Source organism: Astyanax mexicanus, chromosome 9 (genome assembly GCF_023375975.1).
Source record: "Astyanax mexicanus isolate ESR-SI-001 chromosome 9, AstMex3_surface, whole genome shotgun sequence".
NCBI lineage: Eukaryota > Metazoa > Chordata > Actinopteri > Characiformes > Acestrorhamphidae > Astyanax > Astyanax mexicanus.
The window spans coordinates 38,929,119-38,944,593 of record NC_064416.1 but is presented as its reverse complement, the minus strand read 5'-3'; the positions used below and the strand labels follow the sequence as shown (position 1 = coordinate 38,944,593).

The 15,475-nt window shown below is 33.7% G+C and overlaps 1 protein-coding gene, 1 long non-coding RNA gene, 4 other non-coding genes and 1 pseudogene across 9 annotated transcripts in view; 5 read left to right on the top strand and 2 right to left on the bottom strand.

The window, feature by feature from the left end:
• LOC125804591 (uncharacterized) overlaps positions 1-15,475 on the top strand; it is a 349,596-nt gene that overhangs the window by 70,031 nt on the left and 264,090 nt on the right. The window lies entirely within an intron of this gene.
• Positions 366-560, top strand: LOC125804669 (small nucleolar RNA U3; annotated as a pseudogene).
• On the bottom strand, positions 1,724-1,937 carry LOC125804662 (small nucleolar RNA U3). Its single transcript, XR_007440820.1, has one exon. It is a non-coding gene; the product is annotated as a small nucleolar RNA U3 (small nucleolar RNA).
• On the top strand, positions 3,547-3,760 carry LOC125804655 (small nucleolar RNA U3). Its single transcript, XR_007440813.1, has one exon. It is a non-coding gene; the product is annotated as a small nucleolar RNA U3 (small nucleolar RNA).
• LOC125804634 (small nucleolar RNA U3) lies at positions 4,809-5,022 on the top strand. Its single transcript, XR_007440793.1, has one exon. It is a non-coding gene; the product is annotated as a small nucleolar RNA U3 (small nucleolar RNA).
• LOC125804640 (small nucleolar RNA U3) lies at positions 7,004-7,217 on the top strand. Its single transcript, XR_007440799.1, has one exon. It is a non-coding gene; the product is annotated as a small nucleolar RNA U3 (small nucleolar RNA).
• Positions 8,542-15,475, bottom strand: part of LOC103024772 (thrombospondin type-1 domain-containing protein 4) — a 114,238-nt gene continuing 107,304 nt past the window's right edge. For 3 of the 4 annotated variants that reach the window (XM_022679829.2, XM_022679830.2, XM_022679831.2), the window contains 4 exons: positions 15,132-15,305; positions 14,027-14,206; positions 13,030-13,174; positions 8,542-11,695 (listed from right to left, as the gene is read on the bottom strand). In XM_022679829.2, coding sequence (XP_022535550.2) covers positions 11,553-11,695; positions 13,030-13,174; positions 14,027-14,206; positions 15,132-15,305 — 642 coding nt within the window. In that variant the 3' untranslated portion in view covers positions 8,542-11,552. Of the gene's footprint in view, positions 11,696-13,029; positions 13,175-14,026; positions 14,207-15,049; positions 15,306-15,475 lie in introns of those variants that run through there. The other variant, XM_007251880.4, reaches the window with a different exon arrangement.

The window sequence follows — 15,475 nt, the reverse complement described above, 5'->3', positions numbered from 1 at the left end:
AATAAATTCATAGATAAAGATAAAATATATATATATATATATATATATATATATATATGCTTAAATGCATTTGTTTAAAGTGTGAGACCCTACAAAAAGCATCGTGTTAGCTAATCACAGTGAATACATGTTAACTTATTGATTAAAGTCTTTTTCAAACAGGGGCAGATAGAAGCAAAAGGCAATGTACAAATCATAAAATAAATAAATAAACAAGTGAAAATAGGTATTTAAATGTAAATGTATTAAAAACAATGAATTCTCCTGATCAGATCAGCTGATCTCAGATCTGAAGGAGGAGGATCTAGAGTGAGGGTGAAGTGTAGAGTGTAGATGAAGAGTTCTGTCAGTAGAGATGAGAAACTAAGACTATACTTTCAGGGATCGTTTCTATAGTTAATAACTTGGAAAATTGTTCTGAAAGTGTTACGTCTCTCTACCCACGATGACGAGTCGTGATACTTCTTTCTGAACGTGAATCTGATGGAGAGTAATGAGTAAAATCATCTGCTCTCTGTTGTTGATGATGAAATAAGAAGAAAATTAAAATATACAGAGGAACAGATACAGAACTAAAGTCTGTAATTACAAAATGCTGCAATAATGTAAAATATGTGTAGAAACAAAGAGGTGTTCATAATGTTATACTTGATCTGTGTATCTATAAATGAGGGGGATTCTGGGAATTATAGTTCATGGATTGACAGAGGCAGAGAAAGTGTAACAGAGAAATAGTTGAAATACTTGTAAAATTAATAAAATAGGGCCATTTCAAAATGGTGCATTTCAATCACCAGGAAATTACGGTACATATATAAATGTGCACATGAAATCACATTTACATAAATGTTATTATTAAGCTATAGTGTCTTGTAAATTGACCTTATTGCAAAAGTAAATTATGTAATTAAAATGTTAAATAAACACTGAAAAAATAGTATTTGTTATGTGTCTCCACTCTCTAACTATAAACTTAACATGAAAAAGAATTAATAAAATCCTTCAGAGTTTTTTTTACATTGTTGCGTGACTCCAAATCCCATCTATGCTTTAAAAAAAATTTCACAAGAAAAATTCATAATGATAAATTAAAATACACATTTTAGTATCTCTGGGTTTCTCTCAGTCCTCACTTAGTTCGGTGTTCTATTGAAGCTTAAATCATTTCAGTTATTAACATTTACATGATTAAGATTGGCTTGCTTTAAGATTAAATATAAACTGTGAAGCTTTAATACATTTACATCTGTTTATTTTATTGTTTTATCATATATCTGTTACGATTTCTCTGCCTCTGTCAATCCATGAACTACAATTCCCCTCATTTATAGATACACAGATCAAGCATAACATTATGACCACCTCTTTGTTTCTACAGATATTTTACATTCCTGCAGCTCCACTGAGTGTATAAAACACTTTGTTTATATTTTATAATTACAGACTGTAGTTCTGTTTCTCTGTTTATTTGTTTATTACTATTCTTTCACCCTGTTCTTCAATAATCAGAATCTCACAGAAGAGCAGATAATATTTGGCTGGTGTTTCATTTATTCTCAGCACTGTAGTGACTAACCCTGGGATGGTTGTGGTGTGTGCGAGGTGTAAGTGCTTGTAACGCTGGTATTAATAAAGGTATCAGACACATCACATCCACACTACCAAAAAAACCCACCTTATGAAAGTAAACCTTTTCTTATAATCATCAATAAAAAGTACAGCAATCACTCAGTTCATATTTCTTTCCTCCAGACTGTGAAACACAGCAGGAACGTTCATCAACAACAGAGAGCAGATGATTTTACTCATTACTCTCCATCAGATTCACGTTCAGAAAGAAGTATCACGACTCGTCATCGTGGGTAGAGAGACGTAACACTTTCAGAACAATTTTCCAAGTTATAAACTATAGAAATGATCCCTGAAAGTATAGTCTTAGTTTCTCATCTCTACTGACAGAACTCTTCATCTACACTCTACACTTCACCCTCACTCTAGATCCTCCTCCTTCAGATCTGAGATCAGCTGATCGGATCAGGAGAATTCATTCTTTTTAATACATTTACATTTAAATACATATTTTGACACTGTGATTAGCTAGCACAGGACTTTTTGTAGTGTCTTACACTTTAAATAAATGCATTTAAGCATATTTTTTATTTATATATTTTGTCTTTATCTGTGAATTTATTGTTTCTGCTCTCCTTCTGTTTACAGAGAATCACAATCAGACTCTGTTCTTCCTCCTTCAACACTGTAACAACCAATAAAACACATCTGAATATATGAATAAAAGCTTTTCTAAAGCACTTTAGAGACTGGAACACATTTATACTGAAACAGTGCATGTAAAATAAACAGTACTTAACACTCCCATGTATCAATAAACTGAACACAGAGAATCTCAGATTACCTCTTATTCAGTTAGTGTCAGTAAATAAAATATAAATAAAAAACATTATATTCCAAGAAACTGAATTTTATTACTTTATTCAGTCTTTATTTTGTACTGGTTTATGTCTAAACACTCTGTTCATACCTGATTCCTCCAGACTGTGAAATACAGAAGCAACATTTGTTAATTATTGATGTTATTAGAAGCTGGAGCAGCTGTGTTTAAAAAGAGCCTAAAATGAAGCTGCACCTCCAGTCTAAATAAGGAGAAAAGGGAGGAGTGTCGTGTGTATATGCTAATAAGTAACTCTAAAAGATTGTGGGTATACATACCAACATATTTTAAAATATATTGTATAGAAAATAAAACAGGAAATAACACATTATCCATGTTACCGCTTTAAATATTAAAACGGGAATCAAATTTCTTTAAAAGTGCGGTTTGATGAGTCTGAGATCTAGCGTGAGTCAGAAGTGTAGCGTGTAGAGGAAGAATTCCCCCAGTTAAGAACTCAACACCGAATCTTAAAAAGTGATTTTGTGTGTAGATAAGAGGAATTTATGTTATCAGGTTGAATGAATTTACTGGCCAGTTCAACTCAATAAAAAGAATTCAGGGAATTTCAACCAGAAAACACAAAAATGTTTGTTGAGAAACTGAAAAATGATTTTATCTAATATTTAGTTAACGTGTTCCAGTCTCTAAAGTGCTTTAGAAAAGCTTTTATTCATATATTCAGATGTGTTTTATTGGTTGTTACAGTGTTGAAGGAGGAAGAACAGAGTCTGATTGTGATTCTCTGTAAACAGAAGGAGAGCAGCAACAATAAATTCACAGATAAAGACAAAATATATAAATACAAATATGCCTAAATGCATTTGTTTAAAGTGTGACACTGCAAAAAGCCCTGTGTTAGATAATCACAGTGAATACATGTGACTTTATTGATTAAAATGTTTTTTTTTTTTCAAATGGTGGGAAAGAAGCCGAAAAAAAAAAAAAATCTAAATATGTATTTAAATGTAAATGTATTAAAAACAATAAATTCTGCTCATCAGATCAGCTGATCTCAGATCTGAAGGAGGAGGATCTAGAGTGAGGGTGAAGTGTAGAGTGTAGATGAAGAGTTCTGTCAGTAGAGATGAGAAACTAAGACTATACTTTCAGGGATCATTTCTATAGTTTATAACTTGGAAAATTGTTCTGAAAGTGTTACGTCTCTCTACCCACGATGACGAGTCGTGATACTTCTTTCTGAACGTGAATCTGATGGAGAGTAATGAGTAAAATCATCTGCTCTCTGTTGTTGATGAACATTCCTGCTGTGTTTCACAGTCTGGAGGAAAGAAGTATGATCAGAGTGGTAGTCAATGTTTCTGTTGATGTTAATATGAGGAAGTGTATTTTTGTAAGATTGGATTGTTGAGTGTTTAAAAACTCTTGAGCACTGTTGTGTGTGATCGACTCACTTGTGCTGAGTAGTGCTGAGAATAAATGATCCACCAGCTGAATAATATCTGCTCTGTGGTGTTTGTCTCTTCTGTGTGGTTCAGATTATTGAACAACAAGGTAGAACAGGATAATAATAAAATTTACAAAGAAACAGATACAGAACTACAGTCTGTAATTACAAAACGTATACAACTATTACATTTTACAATGTGGACAGTACTGTGTGTATGACAAATTTAATGAGACAAACAGATACAAGTGCTAATAGATAAAAATACTTTAATGTGGATCATCTTGAAAATCAAACCTGTAAAATGTTTTATTCTAATTTTCTCTACTACACTGAAAAAAAGATACTTTGGACCAACCTAAAGCAATACTCTAATTTGTTACAGCTAAATATATTCGTCACCATATATGTATGATTTAGTTAGAATCCAACTGTTTTATTTTAAATCAATCAATATATTATTTAACCGAAATATATGAAAAGTACTTTAAAACAATAATTTATATTTTAAAAAATACAATAGATGTTTTTGTACACCTTTTTAATGCAAAAAAAGGTTACACTTTTTTTTTAATCTGGAAAAACCTATAATTTTCTAAAACAGCCATGTATAGTTTAACCTTTAAATAAATTAATTTTAAGTATGTTAGTTCATTTTATAAACTTTGTGTAATTTCCTTTTTCAGCCAAAATGCATTATTTATTCATATATTTTCTAGTATAAAACGTATTAAATTAAGTCAGAATAGCTCAAAATGACTTAATATTCTATTATTAAGTACCAAATGAAGCGTAAGAAACTTTCAAAGTTTCTAATCAGTTTTTTTTCCCTTAATTAAGCACACAAAGGCAGTATAATTGTGCAATAACACAAGCTGAAGGAGGAGGATCTAGAGTGAGGGTGAAGTGTAGAGTGTAGATGAAGAGTTCTGTCAGTAGAGATGAGAAACTAAGACTATACTTTCAGGGATCATTTCTATAGTTTATAACTTGGAAAATTGTTCTGAAAGTGTTACGTCTCTCTACCCACGATGACGAGTCGTGATACTTCTTTCTGAACGTGAATCTGATGGAGAGTAATGAGTAAAATCATCTGCTCTCTGTTGTTGATGAACGTTCCTGCTGTGTTTCACAGTCTGGAGGAAAGAAGTATGAACTGAGTGGTTGTCGGTGTTTGTATAAGAATATTAGTTTAGATTTGTAAATGTTAGTTATGTAACTGTACAGTTTGGTCACGGTTCAGTTCGTATAGCAGTCCTTGGGCAACAGTTTTGGTTTGGTTTTGATGTTAATGTTATTCTGCTCCAACATTTAGTATGTTCTTAGCTCTTTCTATTTCAAATCAACAAGGTGCTCCTACTCACTCTTGCGGAGCCAACAATAAATAGATAAAAGGCACAGATGAATTAAAATCACTAAATGTATTGATATTTATATGTCTGCTGACAATGATCTCAAACAGCGGATTTATAAGATGACGGCGCCTCTTCAAATGGCCTTTTCTCCTTTTTGCGTTCACTCGCCATGATCACGCGGCTAAGAAAATTTTATTTATTTATAATTGTAGGTTGACTCAACTTAACTTGTGTGCGTGTAAGGAATTATGTGTACATACATATATATACATGTACAGGCCTTTTCAACATATTGAGCATATTTTATATGCTTCCTAGTTTTCTACTTTTTAGGGGCTTCTTTGACTTTGTGAGGGTATAAGAATGACCCTATACATTTTATATACTTTATAAAACAAAAAGGAACTGGAATTAATGTACAAATAACACTTAACCTGAAAATAAAGATCTGTTTAATCCACACTGAAAGTATCATCATTATCAGTATTGTTTTAGTATATCAGTTTTTTAATAAGACTTGTTTTAGAGTGAATGTTCAATGTGGATAAGAAACACAGTATGCAGTACCAATAGTATTACTGATTTTGGTTAAGAACAATAATTTTTTTTTTTTATATTAAATAAGTTCTATGTAACATCTGAGGATTTGGCAACCCCTTTGGTGAAAATATGAAATTGAAAAACACTGGAGAGTAAAAGAGTGTAACAGACCAGGTTCAGTGCACTCTGTAGCATAGAAAAAAACAAAGTATGCACAAATACTATACATTAGTTGTGAGGCTTCTGGCACCATATATTTGCATATTGGGTGTGGCTTCTCCCTTACTTACCATCTTTGTGCTGTCTGTTGCCTAAAGCTGCCTTATCCTGGACAGGCATTTCAATCCCCTTTTTCTTTTCTTTTCTTTCTCTACTTCTTTTAGGTGTGGTTCGTACTTAGCAAATGGCAAGTTATAATGTATAATACTTCATCCTATGCATGAATAGGATAGTGTTTTGTTTCCAAGTGGCAGAAATGGGCTTCTATACAATAAAAAGTGTTAAATATATTTTTTTGTTTTCAATCTCTGACAAATGTTGTTTCTATGTTTCACAGTCTGGAGGAATCAGGTATGAACAGAGTGTTTAGACAGAAACCAGTAAAAAGAAAAACTGAATAAAGTAATAAAATTCAGTTTCTTGGTGGGAATATAATGTTTTTATTTATATTTTATTTACTGACACTAACTGAATAAGAGGTAATCTGAGATTCTCTGTGTTCAGTTTATTGATACATGGGAGTGTTTTTAAGTACTGTTTATTTTACATGCACTGTTTCAGTATAAATGTGTTCCAGTCTCTAAAGTGCTTTAGAAAAGCTTTTATTCATATATTCAGATGTGTTTTATTGGTTGTTACAGTGTTGAAGGAGGAAGAACAGAGTCTGATTGTGATTCTCTGTAAACAGAAGGAGAGCAGCAACAATAAATTCACAGATGAAGACAAAATAAATAAATACAAATATGCCTAAATGCATTTGTTTAAAGTGTGACACTGCAAAAAGCCCTGTGTTAGATAATCACAGTGAATACATGTGACTTTATTGATTAAAATGTTTTTTTTTTTTTTCAAATGGTGGGAAAGAAGCCGAAAAAAAAAAAAAATCTAAATATGTATTTAAATGTAAATGTATTAAAAACAATGAATTCTCCTGATCAGATCAGCTGATCTCAGATCTGAAGGAGCAGGATCTAGAGTGAGGGTGAAGTGTAGAGTGTAGATGAAGAGTTCTGTCAGTAGAGATGAGAAACTAAGACTATACTTTCAGGGATCATTTCTATAGTTTATAACTTGGAAAATTGTTCTGAAAGTGTTGCGTCTCTCTACCCACGATGACGAGTCGTGATACTTCTTTCTGAACGTGAATCTGATGGAGAGTAATGAGTAAAATCATCTGCTCTCTGTTGTTGATGAACGTTCCTGCTGTGTTTCACAGTCTGGAGGAAAGAAGTATGAACTGAGTGGTTGTCGGTGTTTGTATAAGAATATTAGTTTAGATTTGTAAATGTTAGTTATGTAACTGTACAGTTTGGTCACGGTTCAGTTCGTATAGCAGTCCTTGGGCAACAGTTTTGGTTTGGTTTTGATGTTAATGTTATTCTGCTCCAACATTTAGTATGTTCTTAGCTCTTTCTATTTCAAATCAACAAGGTGCTCCTACTCACTCTTGCAGAGCCAACAATAAATAGATAAAAGGCACAGATTAATTAAAATCACTAAATGTATTGTTATTTATATGTCTGCTGACATATATGCGGATTTATAAGACGACGCCGCCTCTTTAAATGTCCTTTTCTCCATTTTGCATTCACTTGCCATGATCACACGGCTGAGAAAGTTTTGTTTAATTATAATTGTAGGTTAATTCAACTTAACTCAGTCAAGTTGTGTGTGTGTGTGTATATATATATATATATTTAGGCATTTTCAACAAATTGAGCTTATAGAAATTTACAGAAATGCCAAAATTGTCAGCATAACACAGAAACAGCACAAAAAAAAAAAAAAAAAAACTCTGTAATTCCAAGCCAAAATACTGGGAGCACTAGGAACACAAAACAAAACTAAGTTGCTCTTAGAGTTTACAACACTGAGACCTGGCAACCAACACACAGATTAGCAAAAAGCATGCCCAGGATAAGGTAGCTTTGGGCAACAGACAACACACAGATGGTAGGTAAGGAACAGGCCGCACCCAATATGCAAATATATGGTGCCAGGAGCCTATAGGAAAAGCTGTATGAACCAACACTGTAGAAAAAGCATCGACATGTGTAGTATAACTAAAAGCTGGTTCAAATCCCATTTTTTTTTTTATTGGATCAACAAGAATCTTGAAGTTTTCAGGTTGAAGTTCTCTGAACTCATTTTATTGAGTTGTTCTGGCCGGTAAGTTTATTCAACTTAATAATATCCTGACTAAAACACAAAATCACTTTTTAGAGTGTAGTGAACAATGCATTTAATATATATATATATAATTCTATATACCACAAGTTTTATATTCATAATGCAAAGACACTTAGTTCTATTTAACAATCTTTTTTTTTGTGAATTGCATTTATTGAAAATCTTTAAAGTAAGTTTGAGGAACTCTTGAGTGCTGAGTGAATGCTGATTGGCCTCTGGTTCAATTTTTTTTTTTAAAGTTTCAAAAGCAGTTTGTGACTGGTACCTGACAGGTGCCATTTTAACAACATAATCACTGTTCTTCACTCCATCTGTCAGTGGTTTTAATGTTTTGTTATGCAATGTATTTTCCTCATATCGAAAAAAGGAAGACAATTAGCTTGATTTTTCAATCGTAAGGCTTTAATCGGTTCTATAAAACAGTAACACATTCTCTGAATGGATTATGATGAGGCTGAGTGTTGTGATAAACAAACCATTACAACTGTAAACATGTCTGAATAGCTTCACCATATAAATATCACTGAATTAAACAAAACATACAGAAATATAAATTAGTGGTTATGTTTATACACTGTATAGCTGTCAGTCTATGTGCTTATACATACAATACAGCTGCAAAACCTCAGTTCTCCTATGTTGACTTTCTCCTTATAAACAGGTACAGTACATCTGTTCTAAATCTCAGCTATCGTTATGATAAAGAAGCTGAATAGTCATAAAGGCTTTATGTTATAGCTGCTATAAGGCCGGTACAGATCTGAATACTAGCTTTCTGCTCAGCTGCTCGTCTGTCTGTAAAAGAAATGCTTGTATATGAACCTGAAAATCAGACTCTGTTCCTGAGATACAAAAAAAAAAAAAAATAGTAAAATCTGCTTCCTAGTTTTCTAATTCTTAGGGGCTTCTTTGACATTATGAGGGTATAAGAATGACCCTGTACATTGTATATACTTTAAAAAAAAAAGTAACTGGAATTAATGTACAAATAAAACATAACCTGGAAATAAAGATCTATTTAATCCACACTAAAAGTATCATCATTATCTGGATTATTTTGGTATATCAGTTTTTAATAAGACTTGTTTTAGAATGGATGTTCAATGTAGATAAGAAACACAGTATGCAGTATCATTAGTATTACTGATTTAAAAAAAAAAAACTTTTATTTTTATTTTTATATTAAATCCATTCTGTGTAAAATCTGAGGATTTGGCAACCCCTTTGGTAAAAATATGAAATTGAAAAACACTGAAGAGTAAAATAGTGTAACAGACCAGGTTCAGTGCATGCTGTTGCATAGAAAATACAAAGTATGCACAAATACTAAATTTAAGAAGTTGTGAGATATTGGAACTGAATGGTATTGTGGGAACCGTAGTGAATTTAGGAGTATTAGCATGGCACCTGTAGTTTCATGATAAACAACAGATGACTATAAAAAAGGTTAAACTTAATTCACTTATTATTTTGACTTGAATAACTGGTAAATATATAAAAAACTTGAAATTCAGGTTTAGCTGAGCCAAAGCTAGAAAACAACCACAGTCCTACAACATAGAGAATTGGCAATTAAGAAACACATCTCACCAATGTCTCACGCATGTCTAAGATAAGGTAGTTTTGAGCAACATAGAACACAAAGATGGTAAGTAAGGGAGAGGCCACACCCAATATGCAAATATATGGTACCAGGAGCCTTATAGGAAAGCTTTATAAACCAACATTGTAGAAAGAGCTTTGACACGTGTAGTATAACTAAAATTTGGTTTAAATCACATATTTCACCTTATTTTTTAGAGTGTAGACTTGGAAGCTTATACGTTTTTTTTTTTTATGTCCCGTGTACACTACGTTTTTTTTATGCGGGTTCGATCACTGCTTCAGTCACTGTCTGTGGGGGTATGTGGTGTGTGTTCTCTATGTGTCTGCACTAAAGAAAACGGTTTTGAGAAGCTGTTGGTCTAACATAAAGAGAAAATATGCTGGTATGAAACCCAATGAATCTAGTGTTTTTTAATACTTTTTTGCACACACAATCTAATTAATTTGCACATAGAATTATGTTATATTTATAGATTTAGTATGATCTGACAGGGCTGTGCCCAGAACTAATTTTGGGTACACTTTTTGAGCAGTGTGACCTTGATATTAGATAGTATTTTAGTACTGGGTGTGTCTTTTCCCTTTATTCACCATTACTGTGTAGTGTTCTTCCCATACTACCATCCCCTATATGGTTAGATAGTGTTGAAGGCTGTAGGACAGATTACAGCTTATTTTGATGCGCTGAGTGTGGCTGTGGGTTGAATGCAATAAAGATCACTAATGTGGAATTATTCTGTCATCATTTGTAAAAATGGTTATTGTGAAAAATTAATATAAAAACATTTTAATTTATAATTTCAACTGAATAAGTCTGTTTTTGACTAGTTGGATCAACTGATTAATTTAATTTTCAGAAATTGTTTAAAAAGCTTAATTTTTATATAATTTCATTATAATATTATGAGTTTGGGTGTTTTTGTCACAGTAGTTTTGTACAGCTTCTAAAAGATTTAAAATGAGCACTAGGTTTAAAATTGTGAGTGATTGTATATGTGTGGCACCATGTGATTGAATGAAGCACCTTTCAGATGGTATTTCTAATTTGCACCCAATAATTTCAGGTTAGGTTCTGTATCAGGAAGAAGCTGATTAGACGGATGGATGAATGAATGGGTTAAACATTTGATTACCAATAACTGGGCTGGGTATGTAAGTATCTTAAGTAAGTATCATAACTTAAGAACCTGAAGTAAAAAAATCAGATTCGTCAGAGCTTATTAGCAGAATGCCTGAAAAAAAAGGTTTGGCAGCTTTTCTGTAGTTTTTTCTGTTGTATTTAATCAGTGAATTATATTTTCAGGTATGAATGCTGTTGATTTGCTGGGTTTGCATTTGTAGATCACTATATACACACACACACACACATGTTCTGTGAAATTCTGTAATAATCTCTCAGATTCTTCACCTTGAGTTAATAATAAAAAAGCACCGTTTAATGACCCCGATGGGCCACTTTGAGTCACTGTGGTCATCACTCTTACACAAGTGTCCCATGACCGACTACAGTTAGTTAAATCCAGGAGAATCAAAATCCAAGACGCTCTGCTTCTGAAGTCCCAGGTCAGAACCCTCGGCCAAAAACGAGTCCTCTAGAAAGTTCCTTCACAGCGTTATCCAACTTTTTCAGTTCCCATAAAGCTGCGTCAAAATTATTTTCTCCTCGTGACCCCATTGTTTGTTTGACAGCCCCCAAAGCTGCTTCTCTCGGAGTGATGCTGTTTCTCTGCTCATGGCACCCTCTAGTGGCAGGCTGGAGGTGGGTGAAGCTCCCAGAGGCTCAGTCCTATCTGTAGCTTCTGGATGCTGACTGTCGCTGTGCCACGCGTGTGCAGGAGGCACAGCACGCCATCTTGTAGTAGTTATACACACACAGGCGCGCCTGGCCCACCACGTTACAGTTGAAGTACTTATCTCGACAGTTTTCATCTGGAGGAAAAAGAAATGGAACATGATGAGATGAGATTAAAGATACAGTATATTCAATATATGAGTTTCAATTTATTTAACTGCACTGTAATTGTAATTATGTAATGTAAGATTGTAATTTTGTTTAGTTGAACAGTAGCAGCTGCTTCTTTTCATTTTTTCACCTTAGCAATGGCTTTATTAATGCACATCACCTGTCAGACCTCCTCTAATTATTCTCTTCACTGCTGAAACTGAAACTCAGTCCAGTGAGTGTTAAGCTGAGCTAAAGGCTAAAGCTGTTGCCATGTGGGTCAGCCAGACCTTGCTCTTCCTGTAATAGTTTCCTCCAGACTTTTGAAGGTGTAGGAAACAGTTGATCTCTGGCTTCATCCATAGTTCTCTCTAAAGAAAATACTTTTACTTTTAATATTTACAGTTTTCTGTGTTTCTGTGTCTTTTTCCAGTTATTATGATGAAAGTGTGAATATGCTGTGTAAATGCTGCAGTAGAGAGTGCAGTACCACCATCACCAAGGCTTTATATATGGACATTTACTCTATTTTTACTCTTAAAAAAAAAAAACAATGTGTTTTTTTTTTAGAATACGAAATCTTTTCTTTTAGTTTTTAGTGTATTTCTTTTCGTTAACATTTCCTTGTACACTGGACACTTTATCTTGTACTGCTCTTAATTCACATTATCAGGCTGCTATAGCAAAACTGCACTCTGGACTTCATGTTGCTGCTACCTGCCTACTCTCCCCTCTCCCTTATATATATATATATATATATATATATATATATATATATATATATATATATATATGTATTTATCTTTATCTATTTTGTTCTATTCTATTTGTTCTATTCTCTTTTATTTTGTTATATTGTTATCTTTTATCGTATTTTATCTATATTTTCTATTTTAATAACAGCTCTTGGGTGTAAACTGGATCGTGAGATCACAATTTTGTTCCACTTCATGTGATGCGAATGACAATAAAATGTCCTTGAATCCTTTGTACCATTTCCAGTCATTGACTGGACCTGAAGAGCTTAAATGGCAAAAATAAAGGAAAAACAACTGGGGTGTTCTAAAACGTTTTCAATTTGGTAAAATCAAAGAAACTCATCATTTTTGGGTGGGTTTAGCGATTTTCAAGGAATAAAGTATAGATAAGCATACTGTATCTGTACGCATGGCTTTCTGCTTACTCAGAAGAGGTTTGGACCAGAATCTCTGTAAAGCAGTTTTGTGACATTTGTTGCAAAAAAAAAATATATATATATAATTAATATAATTCATATAATTAAAATGAAATGGAATTGAATTGAACTGTGAGTATTTCTAACCTATTTGTGGAACACACGGCTGAGTGTTACACTCTTCTTTCTCCTCTGGTTTCAGTCCTTCTTCACATCCCTCACTCGGCGTCATTTCATCAGAGAGACAGCGCACTTCTCGTACACGGAACCCCCCCTCACACGTCTTTGAGCACTACACACATGGAGAAAAAAACAAATAACATTTTTTAGATGTTTAAAAAGTAGCTGGATAGATCTTTATGACTTCTGTTTCCATCATTTGTGCTAATTATTCACCTTGTTATGTCTGTTAACTGGAAGTTAAACAGTACGGCAAGAAAATGTATAAGATAAAATAATTCCAAAGTAGGGTGAATTACAATTTAAATACACAGTACCAGTCAAAAATTTGGATACACCTATATTTTAGTTTTTGAAAATGTTCTGCATTGTGGATTAATACTAAAGTCATCTATAAAATCTACTATAAAGAAAAAAACATATGTAATTATGTAGCAAACAAAAAGGTGTTAAACAAACCACAATATATTTTATATTTTAGATTCTCCAAAGTAGCACCTTTTCCATAGATGACAGCTTTTTGCTCATCTTGGCATTTAAAAAAAAAATGGCTTTAAGAAATGAAGGCCAGTCAATCCAAAAAATGTAACAATGCAGTCGCAAAAAACATCAAAAACGTTATGATGGAACTGGCCCTCATCAGGACTTCCTCAGGAAAGGAAGAAAAAGAATCACCTTGGTTGTACAGAATAAGTTTATCAAAGTAAACAGCTTTAGAAACTGCATGTTAACAGAACTCCAGATAAGATCACCTAAATGCTTCTTTACAGAGTACTTTGGTTTGTTTAACACTTTTAAGTTTCTACATGATTCATTATGTGTTCCTTCATAGTCTGAATGACTTTAGTATTCATTTACAATGTAGAAAAATAAATAAATAAATGACAAGGTGTTTCCAAACTTTGTACTTATACATTATTATGATGATGTATGTTTTATATGAGGTGCTCTTCAGGACACTCACTGCACTCCAGGACGTGTAGTACCACTTGGCTCCACAGGCTTTCATGTGGCAGCTCTGCTGACCGAGGGGCTTGTCCAAGGAAGAGCATTCATACGGAGGCATCACATTATATCCTTCATCCGACTTCATCAGACACACTACAGCCCTCTGCTGGCTGCCTGTTCCACACTCTGCAGAGCACTGACCACACAAACAGCAAACAGACTTCAGTAATGAAACACAGACCAGTAATTAAGAACCGAACGGTAAGATTCAGTGTAACCTCAGGAGATACAGGACATTCAGCTGTATGTTTGTGTGTGTACTAGTGGTGTGACGATATTTCTCGTCAAGCTTAAACCTGTCTCACAGGAAAAAAAACAGTTTAGTGTGGACTTTTTAAGAGGGATCTGGCAACACAGTAGTGATAGCAGTGTGGTGTGGTGGCTGAGCAGTGAGAGCAGCTCTCAGCAGAAGAGGAAAATTCGGGCTTTGCATAGAATACGCTGCTTCTGCTACTTTTAAGTTGTTTGTCTGGCTGCATTTTGGCTCCAGTGGAAACAATAAACGGTAACAGAGTGACCAACAAGACACAAACCATATATAAATACTGTAAGTAAATCCTACAAGTGACTGTTTCATAGGCAGATGTACTAATCCCTTAGCTCTGTACTGTATTTAAAATAATGTTCTGTCTCTGTTTGCACTTCAAGCATAGTCTTAATATGACTGGTTATGGTTATGTATGGTTAAATTACAAGAGATTTAGGAGAAAAAAACACAAACCATAGGCTTAATATGACTGATTGTGGTTTACACTTATTGTTTGCACTATATAAGACCTAGAAAAGTTTTATTTTTAATTTTTAATTCTTATTCTTATTTCTATTTCTTATTGTATCAATGTGTGAGAGAAACCAGTCTGTTAAGTTTGCGTTATATGATTTTGTCAAATAAAAGCTTTCAGGCCATTTTTCATTTTTGACGTTTTCTTTAAAACTTTATTTTTAAATCTTGTCTCGTCTCGTCTCATGTGTATAGTGTCTCGTCACAACTGTAGTGTGTATGTATTCAAAACTACACTTGAATATGTATTTTCACATTTCAGAAGCTGTCCTTTGCTCACCTGACCCCACGGCCCAGTGAACCACTCAGTGCGGCTCTCACAGGGCCTGTTGTTGCAGGCCTGAACCTCTGGGGGGCGCTCTGACCCACAGCCTTCTAGAGGCAGACTGCTGATGTGGTTAATAAGACAAACCACACTACGACTCCGTACACCCATCCCACACTCTGCAGAGCACTGAGAGAGAGAGAGAGAGAGAGAGAGAGAGATAAAGATCAAGATAAAATACACAGCATCAACAGATTACACTGTTTCACATGTTAATCATTTGTATTATTACATTTAGGATGCTATATAACATTGATGAAAATGAATATTCAGATGATAATGATAAAGTGCAGGGTGTG